The 14,642-nt window shown below is 37.7% G+C and overlaps 1 protein-coding gene across 2 annotated transcripts in view; it reads right to left on the bottom strand.

Annotated features, from left to right (window-relative positions):
- The window catches only part of PTDSS2 (phosphatidylserine synthase 2), a 39,229-nt gene that overhangs the window by 12,723 nt on the left and 11,864 nt on the right, over positions 1–14,642 (bottom strand). For both annotated transcript variants that reach the window (XR_009631108.2, XM_060770044.2), the window contains exons 2-7: positions 13,877–13,978; positions 8,411–8,493; positions 7,165–7,232; positions 5,253–5,387; positions 3,010–3,060; positions 922–1,035 (exon numbers count right to left, since the gene is read on the bottom strand). Coding sequence is in view for 1 of the 2 variants with exons in the window: in XM_060770044.2 (XP_060626027.2) it covers positions 922–1,035; positions 3,010–3,060; positions 5,253–5,387; positions 7,165–7,232; positions 8,411–8,493; positions 13,877–13,978 (553 nt within the window). In the remaining variant the exon portion in view is untranslated. The remainder of the gene's footprint in view (positions 1–921; positions 1,036–3,009; positions 3,061–5,252; positions 5,388–7,164; positions 7,233–8,410; positions 8,494–13,876; positions 13,979–14,642) is intronic.

Genomic DNA, 14,642 nt, shown 5'->3' with positions numbered 1-14,642 from the left:
AGGACTATGTGATGTATCGGCGAATAATGCGCGCAGATCCGAGTTGGGGGGAGGGGGGCTTTTGCAGCTGACAGATGGCATTTTTGTCAGTGCCAATTGTTTTTAAGTGTTGGCCAAGGTCTTTAGGTACTGCACCCAGTGTACCAAACATCACTGGGACCACTTTTACTAGCTTGTGCCAGAGTCTTTGCAGCTCGATCTTTAAATCCTCGTATCATGTCAGCTTTTCCAGTTGCTTTTTATCAATTCTGCTTAATTGTTGTTGTTATTATTATTTACTTTATTTATACCCTGCCTTCTTCCCTGAGGGGACTCAAGGCAGCAAACAGTCACATGTAAACAATTCATAAACCATAAGAAATGATTAAATCTTAAGATTTTGTATGTCATTTTTTCACCATCAAATATGAACAATGCATTACTCCATCCATTTCTCTCTAATAGTTGTTATTACAGCTTACATTACAGTGCATTTTCTGAGTTGGTTCAGAGTTCCTGTGATTATTTCTATATTAACTAGCTAGGATATTTGTTTCTGAACTTTTATGACAATCTGCCATTTCCTTCTGAATATTTTCCTTCTTCTGTCAAGAATTATTCTCTTGACAGATGGCACATTTCACTTCATCTTTACTTCTGTCTTGCTGGTCTTCTCCCTTGCCATGTTTCCACTGTACACTATAGGAACCGAGTATTTAAAAAAAAAAGATTTTTTAAAGATTTTTTTTATTTTAAATATTTTGTTACACTAGTACTACCTTATTGGTTCTCCACTCCTTCCTGCCTTCCCTTCCTCTTGTATAGTTAGATCAATTTCATTTTGCTAAACAAATATGGCAACTATGATTAGCTGTAAAATGATTCAAGGAACAAAACCAACCTCAAATCTAGATTTAATCTTCTTTATAGGACAATACTCACATGGTCCCACCAACATTCGCTGAAGTTTGGAAGCTGATGCTCTAAACTGTACTCCAGACATTCAAACATTACACTGATAATCATGCACATCCACCAATCACGGATCATTAGTGTCTAAAAATAAAGGGAAAAATGTGAGCATTATCAAAAACTTTGGTAACTCATTTTTGAAAAATGTTGAAGATATGAGCATTATGCAATGTACACTTGAAAGGGCACTATAGGCTATACTATAGATGTTATTTTCCACACTCACACACACACTATAGTGTACTATAGTTACTTTGGAAAAGAAATAATTTTAGACCTGTGGAACACAGGACATTATAACTATTATTTATTTATTTACAGTATTTATATTCTGCCCTTCCCATCCCGAAGGGGGTTGAGGGTGGATCACAGAACATACATATGTGGCAAACATTCAATGCCATTTTATACACAACTAGACAGACAATTACACACAGATAAGAGGTATTTATATTGGCTTTCCCCATCTTTTGGCATCTTGGAAGGCGTGGTGTTTGTTTCCAGCCACGGGGGTGCAGTCTGCAGTCGGCCCATCTCCCCAACAAAGAGCTAGTTGGTAACTTCCTCCTTTTGGATTGAATCACCGGCATTCCTTCTGGGTGACTCAGAATATCTCCCCCAATTTTTAATGAGTGGTACCTATTTATCTAATCACATTTTTGTTTTCGAACAGCTAGGTAGGTGGAAACTGGGCTGAAGGCCAGGAGCTCACCCTGAAACGACTTCGAACTGGCAGCCTTTTGACTGACAAGATTGACTACAGCTGGTGTTTAACGTGCTGTGCTAAAGCCAGCCCAACTGTGTCAGCAACAGAAGGTGCTAACCCTGTAATCCAAGAAGCAACGCATAATTTAGATTCTTGATCCCCCTTTTAAACACTTGGACTACATCATATGGTTGTTTGTACTTCAAACTAAAAAAAAAAAATCATTGGACTATTTGTTTAAAGATTGCTCAGCAGGTATGACTTTGAACTGAGAAAAGGAGATTGCATATCACAGATCATTTTGGGGAACAGATGTCACAAACTAATATCAGTGCTAACTGCAGAGCAATGCAGAAGTTTTTGCATTGTCATAATGTTGCAAGACCAACAGCAAAATAATCAGAGGAATCATCAACAACAGAATCCTACTTGACTAAACCATGGGAAACACATTTCCTAAGGCAGTGCTAGTCAAAGTGGTAGACCATATATGAATGAATGCCAGCTGCAAGCCATTATCTGGTGTTCTGTGGCAAGTTTCCAGGAAAGAAAGAGAGCTTAAGAAGTCCTGTCCTAAACAAAGTTTATGAAACAAAACTGTTCTGCCTGTGTTACAATATAAGAATATTAGGTTGAGTCTTATTTATGCATTGTTAAAGTTAACATATAAGTATTTATGGAAGAGAAAATGTAGGAAAGATGCAATTTTGTAATAATCATTTTACAGACCAGAGGCAGACTGTTTTTTCAAAAGTTTCATATTAAAATAATTTAGTTATGTAGGGTTAAAGGAGCCCACAGTGAGTTAAACCACTGAGCTGCTGAGCTTTTTGACCAAAGGTCACAGGTTTGAATCTGGAGAGCAGAGTGAGCTTCCACTGTCAGCCCCAGCTTCTGCCAACCTAGTAGTTCAAAAACATGAAAATGTGAGTAGATTAATAGGTACCACTACGGAAGGAAGGTAATGGCGCTCCATGCAGTCATGCCAGCCACGTGACTTTGGAGGTGTCTATGGACAACACTGGCTCTTCAGCTTAGAAATGGAGATGAGCACCAATTCCCAGAGTCGGACATGACTGGACTTAATGTCAGATAAAACACTTTACCTTTACCTTAGGATTAAAGGTATTAAAAAGGAGTCTGGAAACCGCTTTGGTTTTATATAGTGTATATCAAAAGCCTGACATACAAAATGTATAAAATTTGTTATTGCGCAGAATGCAAGAAATAATTTAAGTTTCAATACTTTCATACACTACCTTAATTAATTTTGCATATTGGTAACATTTAAATAGGGCCATTGAAGCTTTAAAAGCTATCAACAACTGAATATTAAAAACACCCATTTTTACCTTCAAATACCAACCAAGGAAATGAGCAGGAACAAATCCATCCAGTTTGTCCTGTAATTCAAGCAGAGCAATTACGCTACACAGATTAGACCCATTATTCTTCAGAAAAATAAATCAGGGTAAAATTTCTGAAATGTATATCAGAGAATGTAATTGCAACATACAATGCTGTCTTTAAAATGTATAAACATGTTTTCTATCTTTTGAGTAACACTGTAAAAAAACCCCAAACCCAAACAGTATGACCTCAGGGGGAGCAAAAAGTACAAAAAGAAAATCACAATAATAGAAACAAAAATGAAGAGAAGTGTTCATGTAATGTATTCATACTAATTTTAATAACTGCTGGGAGTTCTATGTTTTATGAAATGTAATAGATTTTTAATTATTTTATTGGTGTTAATTTATGTGGTGCTGGAGGAAAATTCTGACAGTGCCTTGGACCGCGAGAAGATCAAACCAGTCCATGCTCCAGGAAATAATGCCCGGCTGCTCAGTGGAGGGAAGGATATTAGAGGCAAAGATGACGTACTTTGGCCACATAATGAGAAGACAGGAAACCTTGGAGAAGATAGTGATACTGGGAAAAATGGAAGGAAAAAGGAAGAGGGCAAAATGGTTGGATAATATCCTTAAAGTGACTGGCTTGACCTTGAAGGAGCTGGGGGTGGCCACGACCGACAGGGATTTCTGGTGTGGGCTGGCCCATGAGGTCATGTAGAGTCGGAAACGTCTGAACGAATAAACAACAACAAACAAAACTATGTGTTTTTAATATTCCTATATTTCATTCTATTTTAGTATTTATATGCTTTATGTTTTAATTCACACATTGTTATGATTGTTAGTGTTAGCTATTTGAGTTTTCTTTGGGAGAAAAAAAGTGGAATATAAATAGTACTACTACTACTAGATACTAATAGATCTAAGTGAGGAATGGGCAACATTTTAATTAGACGACATCTTCCACTGATGTGTATGTGTCCCTTTGCTGCACTCAAAACACAAGGTATAACCATAAAAATTGCTGTTTTTGCTTTTGTGTGGGTGTCTTACTTTTCAAAAGACAAAGTAAAAAGTCTTGATCACTAAGCCATGAAGTCTATGATATACATAACTAATGTCAACCTAGATTTTAAAATCTTCCTAGATTTTATATCACTATAGTCTTGATTCAGAAATATCACAAAACCTGCATTTCAGTCACCTTAGTTTCACCAGGCAAAAGATTCTATCTTAAAGTTGCCATAGCAAACCTAAACAGCAACAGAGAACATGTGTAGATTTTCTTCGCTAGACTGTAAAGGGTGCAGAGCAGTTAAATAATTTAACCCCACATCTAAAGTATCTAGTTAGGTTGAAGCAGAATGGATAGCATGCTCTAATCAACACAGGGGTTGGTTGGCAGGCTACAAGTAGCATGCATATATTCTCTATTACCAAAAAGAAAGAAAGAAAGAAAGAAAGAGAAAGGGAGGGAGGGAGGGAGAGGAGGGGGGGGTGAGTCACTAAGAACAGTGGAATCAGACAAGCTGAATAACACTGCCCAACAAACATTTTGGTGCCTCAAATATTAGCCCTAGTCTTGGTATATTTGACCTACTGATTCCAAGAATGGCACCAGTTTTCCCCCATCAGATCTAGTTTTTGAGATACAGAACAAATACCACATTCCAGTCTTCATCTGTCCTCCCACAGAAAATCATGATAAACATATCTAAGAAACTACATCTAATGCAGTTTATCTAATATAATTTTCTGAAACACATTCTGAATAATTCCAGAAACAGGCCTAACAACCAAGACACCAAGATTTTTTTGTTGGACTGTGTAATTGATGAAATTAACAGAAGGTCCATAATTGCATAAACTTTATATAATTTATGCTACTGCTTTCTAGCCATGTGAAAAAAGCAACATTTTATGCCAGACACTGATGTCACAACCCATGTCCACTGAAACCTTACTTTGCAACCCTTTTGCAACCCAACATTTCATTTTCAGTCCTTTTTTCCAGGTGAAAAGGATGAACACTTCCTTTAAAAATATGAAACCTGAGATTATAGAAAGCTGAATTCTGCATTGACACAGATTTCATGGTATATATTTCACAGCATTACATAATATATGTTAATTGATACTGGATTCAGCACCAATGATTACACATGTAAAAAAATAGGGAACAAATTGCCAGAACATAAACATATCACTTAAGTAATTTTTTTTCAAATTTAGTATCTCACCCAAATATTGTGAAAGGGATCTGTCCTATTGTCTGGATCATATATAAGGCAATTTCCACCATAGTCTCTTTCTGGCAAAGGAACTCCTAAATTAGGATCAATGAACTTCATAAACTGTCTTCCATCATGTACATTCTGCAGAATGAAATAAATCTATTAGAAATAATCCATCTTGACAATGGGACACAACAGAATGTAGAATACTTTTTCGCCAGTTGCTGAAAATAAGACAGGAAAATCCATTGTCTTTCAACAGAAACAGAAAAGTAATATAATTGACTAGTTGCCCTGACACGACAAATAAAATAAACAGAAACAGAAGAATGTTCACGGATAGCTTAAAGAATAGAAGTTATAGCCTGCATAGTAATAATTCTGAAACAAGTTACTTTATCTCCTACATCTGATTGCACTCTGACACTAAGGAAACTTGACACACAGCCCCAGAGATGTATTTTAGATCTCCATTGGTTCCCACTAGATAGATTGCATCAGCTTGAAAAACAGAAGCAAGAGAGCTACACTTGGCTCTCTAACATTTGAAAAGAAGGTGGAATCCCTCAGTAAAAACCCCTGGTAAAATACTTGGTTATATAGGACTAGCAAGTTTCAGTTTAACAGCAGCACTGCAGAAAATATGCTTACCCCCTTTGCAGCAGTCCCTGCAAAGGATTACAATGAGGGAAATAGTGCTTCTGATTCAACCCCTTCTGTTATTAAACCTGTATACACCAGTCATGGGTAAACTTCAGCCCTCCAGGTGTTTTCGACTTCAACTCCCAGAATTCCTAACAGCCTACTGGCTGTTAGGAATTGTGGGAGTTGAAGTTCAAAACACCTGGAGGGCTGAAGTTTGCCCATGACTGGTATACACCAATGGGAGAAAGGGTGTTTCCTGCCCTCTTCATAACATAACTCACAACCTCCTTTATGACATGAGACTGATTTGTTATGGATAGTCAGGCACTAATGCAAAGTTGCTGATAAATAAACTTCTGTTCTGTCCAAAGCCTGTGGCTTAAATCTGTAAGGAGAGTAGGATCTGAGCCTTTTCATGGGAGGCGCTCTCAAAAGGCATTTTAGCAGGAGATACATCCCACTGAACATCCTGCACACAACATTAACACTGCAATCAAGGGTACTGTTTCTATAGCTCATTAAATCGGGAAGTACATCTTCTATGGCTTAGATGCCAGAAAAGTGATAATTAAAACCCTCTCCAATTGCTCTAAAGAGACTAATTCACAGGACCATTCATGAGGCTTCTTGATACACAACTTCCATCTAAAATGTTTGCAGACTACAAAATAAAGAGAACAAACCTAACCAGAAAGACAATGATTTGAAGGAAAAGTCTATCAGAGACTTCACTTTCCTGCTGATTACATAATGGTGAGAAAGGAAACAAATGAGAATGAAAGAGCTCTGCCTCTTTCCTTGTAAAAAGAACAAAATGACTGGGAAGGTGGTGATGGTGGTAGTGGGAGATACTGCCACCTCTAACAAGCATATTTTGTACTGTTATGCACAGTTCCAACCTTTACTTGGGCTGATGGAGAAGAATTAATTATTATTGGGAAGAGGCGTATTATCTTAGTGACAAAGCATTTGCTTTGTGTGCAACATGTTCCAGATTAAAGCTCAAGCATGTCCAACTGAACAAATAAGCAAACAAACAAAATCAAATACCAGAAATACTCTGAGATTTTTAAGTCCTTTTACCAGTGGAGAAAAAAAACCTCAGTGGTTATGTGATCTGACTTGGTAAGGCAATATCATCTGTTCGGACTGGTCTATCCATCTAAATTCAAGGTGATCACAGAACTAACTAGTATGGGATGGTAATAGTAAACATGGTCTTTGATTTTACCTTTTTAAATGTATTTGAACATGTAGTGTAAAAATTCCTTACCTGAAAGAGAATGAAGATGAGGAAAAGCTCATACACCACACTGACACACAACCAAAATCTCCAGTAGGCTAGAGGAAAAAAGAGGAAAAATACACTGAACACACAAAACAGTTTTGATGGCTGTATTTATTTCAAAATGTATTTAAGGCAAATTATGGAATATTGCCAAACACCAACTATGTACATCTAGGAAAGCACATTTTTTCAACAAAGTCACAATATTTTGCACTGCTATGACACATTTAGTGTTGGTTATCTAAGCCTGTTTTTGCCATAAATTTATTCTGTATTACAGTGAGTCCTTGGTATCCAAACGTATTTGGTTCCAGGACTCCGTGGATAACAAAACCATTATATATAATTATATATAATGGCAAAAAACAAGGTTTCTGGGAGCTGGGAGCCCAAAACACCTGGAGGGCCAATGTTTGCCCATGTTTATGTTATAACACAGCCATAAAGTCCAGAAACCACACAACACTCCATTTTTTGCCTTCTTCCCCAGAAAGACATTAGTGACAGACAGTCCTATGAGAGAATCAGAGGAGGGATTTTGACTGAAATGGGAGCAGGAATCTAATGTTATTTCCCCTTTCTCCCTCAGTATAGCTAAAACTCCTTTTCAGATAACATTCCGGATTGGTGCAAGTCACTAAAAGTGTGTGTCCTTTTCTGGCGATAGTCAGCAGAAACTGCAGAGCTCCAGGGATATTACTGAAATTACCAGATGCTGCAATCCAGTCCTGCACATTTATACTCAAAATTAAGCCCTACTACATTCAGCGAGGCTTAATCTCAAGTTAATGTTCACAGGACTGTAAACGAGGGCAGCATTGTTTTGACAAGCGCATGAGTAGAAGGCCAATGTTTTTCATTCATTTTGGAGTTTGCTTACAACCACAACTCAAACTAGTGTGGAGAAAGTTCCTGAAGATTGCAGAACCAGTTCACGCGGCCCCATTTATTGTTGTCAGGAGGCTAAAGGGCAAGTAAAAGATTTTCTATGTAAGGTCACTGACCAATATGAATTTCTTCTCAGTCAGCATATAATGTTACACAAGTGGAAGTGCTCTTGTGAAACAAGACCTTTTCTTTCCATCCACACCACAATTCTGCCTCAACAGGGGATTTTGTGTTATGCTTTCTGTTGTGCTAAACTGTCACCAAAGGTGGATTGATCTTTTCACACAGATGTGTTAGGCAGATTTTATTAAGAATATGTAAAACCATGGCTACTTTGGATTACCTGGATGAGGTCTTGAAAATGGCCCATCTTTAGCTTGAGTGACTCCAAAACACAAGAAAACTAAAATGCTAGCAACAATTCCTCTGGGGAAAAAAATCCAAGAATAAGATTTTCATTACCATATATCTTTTTATAAAATAAGTGAACATCTACAATCAAAGTAAAATGTTAGTAATTATTTATTTTAGGAGACAGTATACTTGAAAAGGCTAAAGTATCTTGAAATCCAGTTCATATTACAGCAATAACCAAACTATTTTAAATGTTTCATTGGTCAGAAAGAAGAACATTCATTTTGTCCCAACTCAATACAGCATTCAGCCCTTGCTGAAAGCTGCACTCAGTGAATTTCTATGTGAAAATCAAAGCCTCTCTTTTGATGAGGAAAAGGAAGAAATTGTCAGGAGCATTTATAAGTTCTCGCTGGGAGGAAATTTCAACAATGGAGAATGCTTTGGCAGCAAGTACAGTCCTTGCTGAACACCCTGTTTGGGTAGTTTTGAGATAGAAGCAGCAAATGGAGAGTTCACTAGATCCCAAGGCAACATATTCCACTGAGAAAAAGTTTTTACCTTCAGGAAGTTCTTCCTAATATTTAGGTGGAAACACGTTTCCTGATGTTTGAATCCATTGCTCCATGTCCTCATTTCTGGAGCAGCAGAAAACATGCTGTTCCAGTCTTCAATATGACATCCTTACAGATATTAAATATGGCTACCATGTCCCCTCTCAATCTCCCCTTATTTCAGCAAAACATGTTCAGTTCCCCAAGTCACTCCTCATAAGGCAAGGCTTCCAGATCTTTTAACCTTTTGATAGCCTTCCTCTGGATACATTCTAGCTTGACAATATCGTTCTTGAATTGTGGTGCCCAGAACTGGACACAGAATAGAATGGGACTATGCTCGGTTTGGATGTACGTTATTAAGCAGGCTTTAGGTGAATACAAAGTGAATACAAAGATCAATAAATCTTTAGAGAAAAGCTTTGCGGGAAAATGCTGAATGAGGACAAGCGAGCTGGAACTGGAATCGTGACAGGTTGTTAAGCAGTGTGGCCGGAGGGAGAATGAAAGGCATGACTGCCTGAGATGCAAACATTGTAGGGCAATGGTTCCCAACTTTCTTTATCTGTATGAATGTTTGTATCTCTTGGAAGAGATTGGTTTAATCTCTGGTTTGCTAGTAAAACAGAATTATTGTGCCGAGAAAAGATGCATGTCTAAAAAGTGTGTCACCAACATAAAATGTTTGGAAAGCTCTGCCTTACCTAACAACCTGAGTACCAACATGAAGAAATTTTAAACGTCCACTTTTCTTGAGAAGACATTTATATGTTTGCAGTCATTTGTTTATTATGTTTGCTATGGTAGTTTTGAGCTTGAACTGCAGCGGTACTGTTGGAGGTTAAAAAAATCCCATTCAATTCGTGGTGGAAAAGCATGCTAATTCTGTAAGGCATAAATGTTACTGTTGTGGTGATTGCAAAAGAGTATAACTAAACATATAGTTGTACTACAGAAATAAGCCTTACTGCTATGACTGGGGAAATCTGTCCCACCTGTGGTATATAGGCCAATTTTTCGCTGCAATGTTTTGTTCCAAGCCCCACTTGAATGTCCTGTTATCTCTATTTAATAGACAGCTATAATACGGACAGTGTGCTCAACATGCTGCACGTTGTTAAAATTGTCAGGCCAGGGAATGCAAGAGTAAGAGAAAGGGAGACCACATGATCAAATGAAAAAGAGCTTTCTGGATCTCAGTGAGAGCTTCACTTTATCACAATGAATAAACTGAAAATTTGGTAAAGCTGAGAAGGGACTTTTCCATCTCATGATGAGAAAATGAGAGATCCACTCAAGCTTGTTTTTGCTGATTTGCATCCAAAAGGAATGAACAGTTTTTTTTATTTTCAAGAAAGAGTATCCCTATGGCCAAACCGTTAGTCCCTGGGTCCAGTAGGAACCCCACATTAAAAGGATCAAGTATGAGATTTACTATATCATGTTAATAATGCTTAACCTCAGGTCAGAGGGTTTTTTTCAGCTTTCCACAAAAACAAAACAAATCCCAGGCAACATGGGATTGACCCAATTTTCATTGTGTTTTGGCAGCAAAAAAGGAAGAGTTTGGGGACTGTAGAGTTTAGTAACAACACAGCTCTTTTACCCATATGAGCTGGAGATCTGGCTTGGGAGGCTGGAAGATACAATGGGGAATTTTCTTTAGCCAGAAATGTGATTTTGTCCCCCTCCCCACACAACCTTCATTTTTGCAACAGAGACATTGAGGATTCCAGAAGCTACAAGAATTACTGAGATGGGCAACACTATTTCCTAATGTGCCACAACACAGAGTTCGGAAAGCTCTACTCTAAGATGCCCTCATTAAAGAACACAAACCCACAAATTCCTCACAAGCTCCATCAATTTCTCTAAAATCAAGAATACTGTTATCAAGTTCTAATGCTGTTCTTCAAAGACCAAATGTAGGAGTGAAGTTATTTAGACACCCTAGTATTTTCCCACTTATTTACAGAACTTCCATAATAAAAAGGCCCTTGGCTTCACTGGCCAAGATTAAGAAGAAGGCCCACAAGTTTTGTTCTGTTCTCACTGGGAGGCCAAGTTAGTGTGCACCATGATCATGACCTTTCTCAGATCTGGGGAAAAGTGGGATTTTGCCTCCAAAGCCATACTGACTTTCACAGGAACCAGGGTCATTCTGAAACAGAGTGTAAGTGAAGAATTGATTCTGTCCAGTGAAATTCAGCTGCTCTTAGATCAACAAGATAAATCTTAATTTGAAGTGCAAGAGATACATGTATCAGGTGTAAAGAGATCAGACTACATACAGTTCAGATTAGTGTACAGTTCACAGAGTTTTGTAACTCTATAAATGGAATCCAATGCACATAGATTATTTATGAAGCTATTCCTTGTCATGGAAAATGTTTAGCACTAAATAAAAGGCTTCATTATGTGATCTATGAAACGAAAGCTCTGAGATTTTGGGTCATGTGATTTTAATGCTTATATTAATATGTTTTTAATCCCTTGCTTTAAAGTTTAAATGTAGTTATATTCTATGATTTAATTGATAGTTTTATGTTACTGTTGTTTTACGTTAGGTTTTCATGTTTCATAAGGCATTGAATTTTGCTGTGAATAAGCTGAAAACCACTTTGAGTCCCCCCAGGATGAGAAAAACAGTATATAATATAAATATAAGTAAAGTAATAATATAATGTATTTTGATATGACCCCATCTCTATTGGTGCCCTGTTTGTGAACTCTTAGTGGTAGTTTACTGATCACTGTGAGGATAGAAAGGGACTACACAAAGGAAGGAATGGAAGGGGAAGAGAAGAAATGGCAAATTCCCAGTGACTGTACTATAGCAGAAGACAGGGCTAAAGACACAGGGTGGGTCTAAGGGCAGAGTAGATGGACCAAAATAAAATGGGTGGAACCAAATGTAATATCTAGCAAGTTGGATATTTACCCAACTAATCATACAAAAAAACCCCTCAGTTTTATGCATGTCTAATTAGAGTTAGTTCTGGTTTTGACATTTCTCATTAAGATTCACAGCTTTGTTCTATGCGTGGTATTTACGTTTTAGTGTTTGAGTAAAACGTAATTATACTAAGCCTTTCTATCTGTATAAGGTAAACAGGTAAGCTGTATACTGCAAACAGGGAATAAGCCATTGCCTGCTTGAAAGTGTTGAGAGATGCACTCCAGCAGAACAGAAAAACATGAAAGTAATTTATAGATCTTGTTCTTATTTTTATTTCATTTACTATATTTCTATCCTGCTCTTCTCACCCCAAAGGGGACTCAGAGCAGCTGACAGTTTGGATCAATCTGTATGACCAGGCTCCTAAATAAAAACAAGATCTGTAATGCTGTTCTAAGAAGGAAAACTGACCAAAATTGTAGCCAACATACAAAGACAGAGCATATTACAAGGTATACCACTAATACAGTAAGAAAACAGTCAGTGATCTATAAATAGAACTATACAGCCTGACTTCAAATTCTGTGCTCAACAGAATATATTTTGTTTGAAATGTTTCACTTTTCAGATATGACATTTGCCTGAGAGCAAATACATATGTCACAGGGAAACATATAGACTGGTTCTGGATTACTGCCTCTCAATTTAATAAGACAAGATGTGAATATGTCTATTGCCCAAACCCACACTTCCTATGCTCTTCCATCTGTGATGTAAACAAATTAGCTACTCTCTAATCAATCATTTTATATTTGTCCAAGACAGGAAAGCTCAGTTCAACATAACAACTTATATAGTTTAACGTCTTGGACAGCTTTAGAGCTAGTACCCAGTTTCCCAACTGGAATAAAAGGCATACTGTGCTTAGAAACTCTCCAGATTGTAAAAAAGAGGGCGGCACTGCATGTTTGGGGAAAATGTTGTTCATATCTGTTTTGTAACCTGTAATTAAGTAATTTGGAACAACCAAAGTAGTAATTATATTCTGAATTAGGATGTCTATGCATATTTTTGTTGTCATTTGAAGCATGTATATTAACGTCTTTGCTCTAGATCAGGGGTTCCCAAACTTTTCTTGACCAGGGACCACTTTGACCAGGGACCACTTTCCAACATTAGTACCAAAAGGGTTACAAATCAGTTTTCTGTCAACTTTAGATTTGATTTGGTTATTTGGGGTGCCGATTCAGAAAACTGTACTGGACAAGCCACATCAGCTCTAGTTTCTGATACAGAAAATATGCCATCCAGTAGTCGCCATCTGCTCGCCCACAGAAAACCATATTTAATAATATAGAGCTGATGTGGTCTATCCAGGGGGGCAGTGCTGGGCAGCAACAGGGAAGGAGTGGCAGGCGGCACTAACGAAGCAGAAATAAAATAATAAAATAAAATAAATTAATAAAGAGGAAGGAAGTTCGTGGATCATATTTTTGTCCTTGCAACCTACTGGTGGTCCAGCCCGCAGGTCAAGAACCACTGCTCTAGATTTAAGCTGCACCTCATTTATTCTTCATTGGCCTTTGTCTCTGGAGACCTGTATTGAGTTCCCTTCTTGGTTATAGAAACCCATTCTCAATCCCAGGCTCACCACAAGCTGGACATACCTTGAAGGCACACAACAACAAGAACGAAAGCTATTCCAGTGGAACACCAATATAACTATTTTATGAAAACATAAAGTGTTACATGTGGATGCTTATGTAACACACTGCCACATAATCAAATACATAGTTTCAACCCAAAATTCTCAATGTAACTTATATAACAGAATGTGTCAGCAGCCAAATCATATTCTAAAATTTTCCTCTAGAACTGCATCTGTAATCTTCTTTGAATTCTGACTTGCACAAATACAGTACATAATCCCTAAGGAAAACAGCTAGTCTGTTTATAAGCTATGTAAAGTTTACCCTGCAACACATCTTTGAAAGCTTCTTACCGCTTGGTGTTGTAGGCTGTATCCTGTGGGGTCTCTTCCAGCAAAGTCACATATCCCAGGGTACAGGTGAGAATGAACAGGACAGTTAAAGTATGTGCTTCCCTGTTGACAGGAGGAAAAAATAAAGCAGGTTATCCTCCAATGTGATTTACCAGTGGCACAGTATTTTCTGCAAACTAATATTGTTTTATAAGTCACATTTCCAGACTTAAAGAGGTTTGCATTAAAATGTATTAAATATAACACTAAAAATAGAACATGCTATAATGCAGTCAAATAGACCAATTTAGAGAAGCCACCACAAACAGCCTCTCCAAACCTAAACAGGGAATTGCTTGTGGGCTCTGTTGGAAGGTCACAAAATGGCTGGGAATTGTGTAGATCTCCAGATAAAGCCTTCCTGGGCTTATAACAGCCCTGCTATTCCTTATTACAATTTTTACTCCACATAATCAGGAACTATGAAGCATGTCCTGATTTAGAAGATTATAACCATCATGTAGTACTAAGCATGTGTTGATAAGATCTAAAGTATGGTGAAAAGTAATAACATCTTTACTGGGCTCAAAAGAACATAGGAAGTTAGAGTGAAAATCATACCTACTTTTCTCATTTCCTATATTAATGGGGTGGAACAGCACTCTATACCAGGAGTCCTCAAACTAAGGCCCGGGGCCCGGATATGGCCCTCCAAGGTCATTTACTCGGCCCTTGCTCAGGGTCAACCTAAGTCTGAAACTACTTGAAAGCACACAACAACAACAAC

The sequence above is a fragment of the Anolis sagrei genome, chromosome 1 (genome assembly GCF_037176765.1).
Source record: "Anolis sagrei isolate rAnoSag1 chromosome 1, rAnoSag1.mat, whole genome shotgun sequence".
In the NCBI taxonomy this organism is placed as follows: Eukaryota; Metazoa; Chordata; class Lepidosauria; order Squamata; family Dactyloidae; genus Anolis; species Anolis sagrei.
This window is presented reverse-complemented; position numbering and strand designations above follow the sequence as displayed.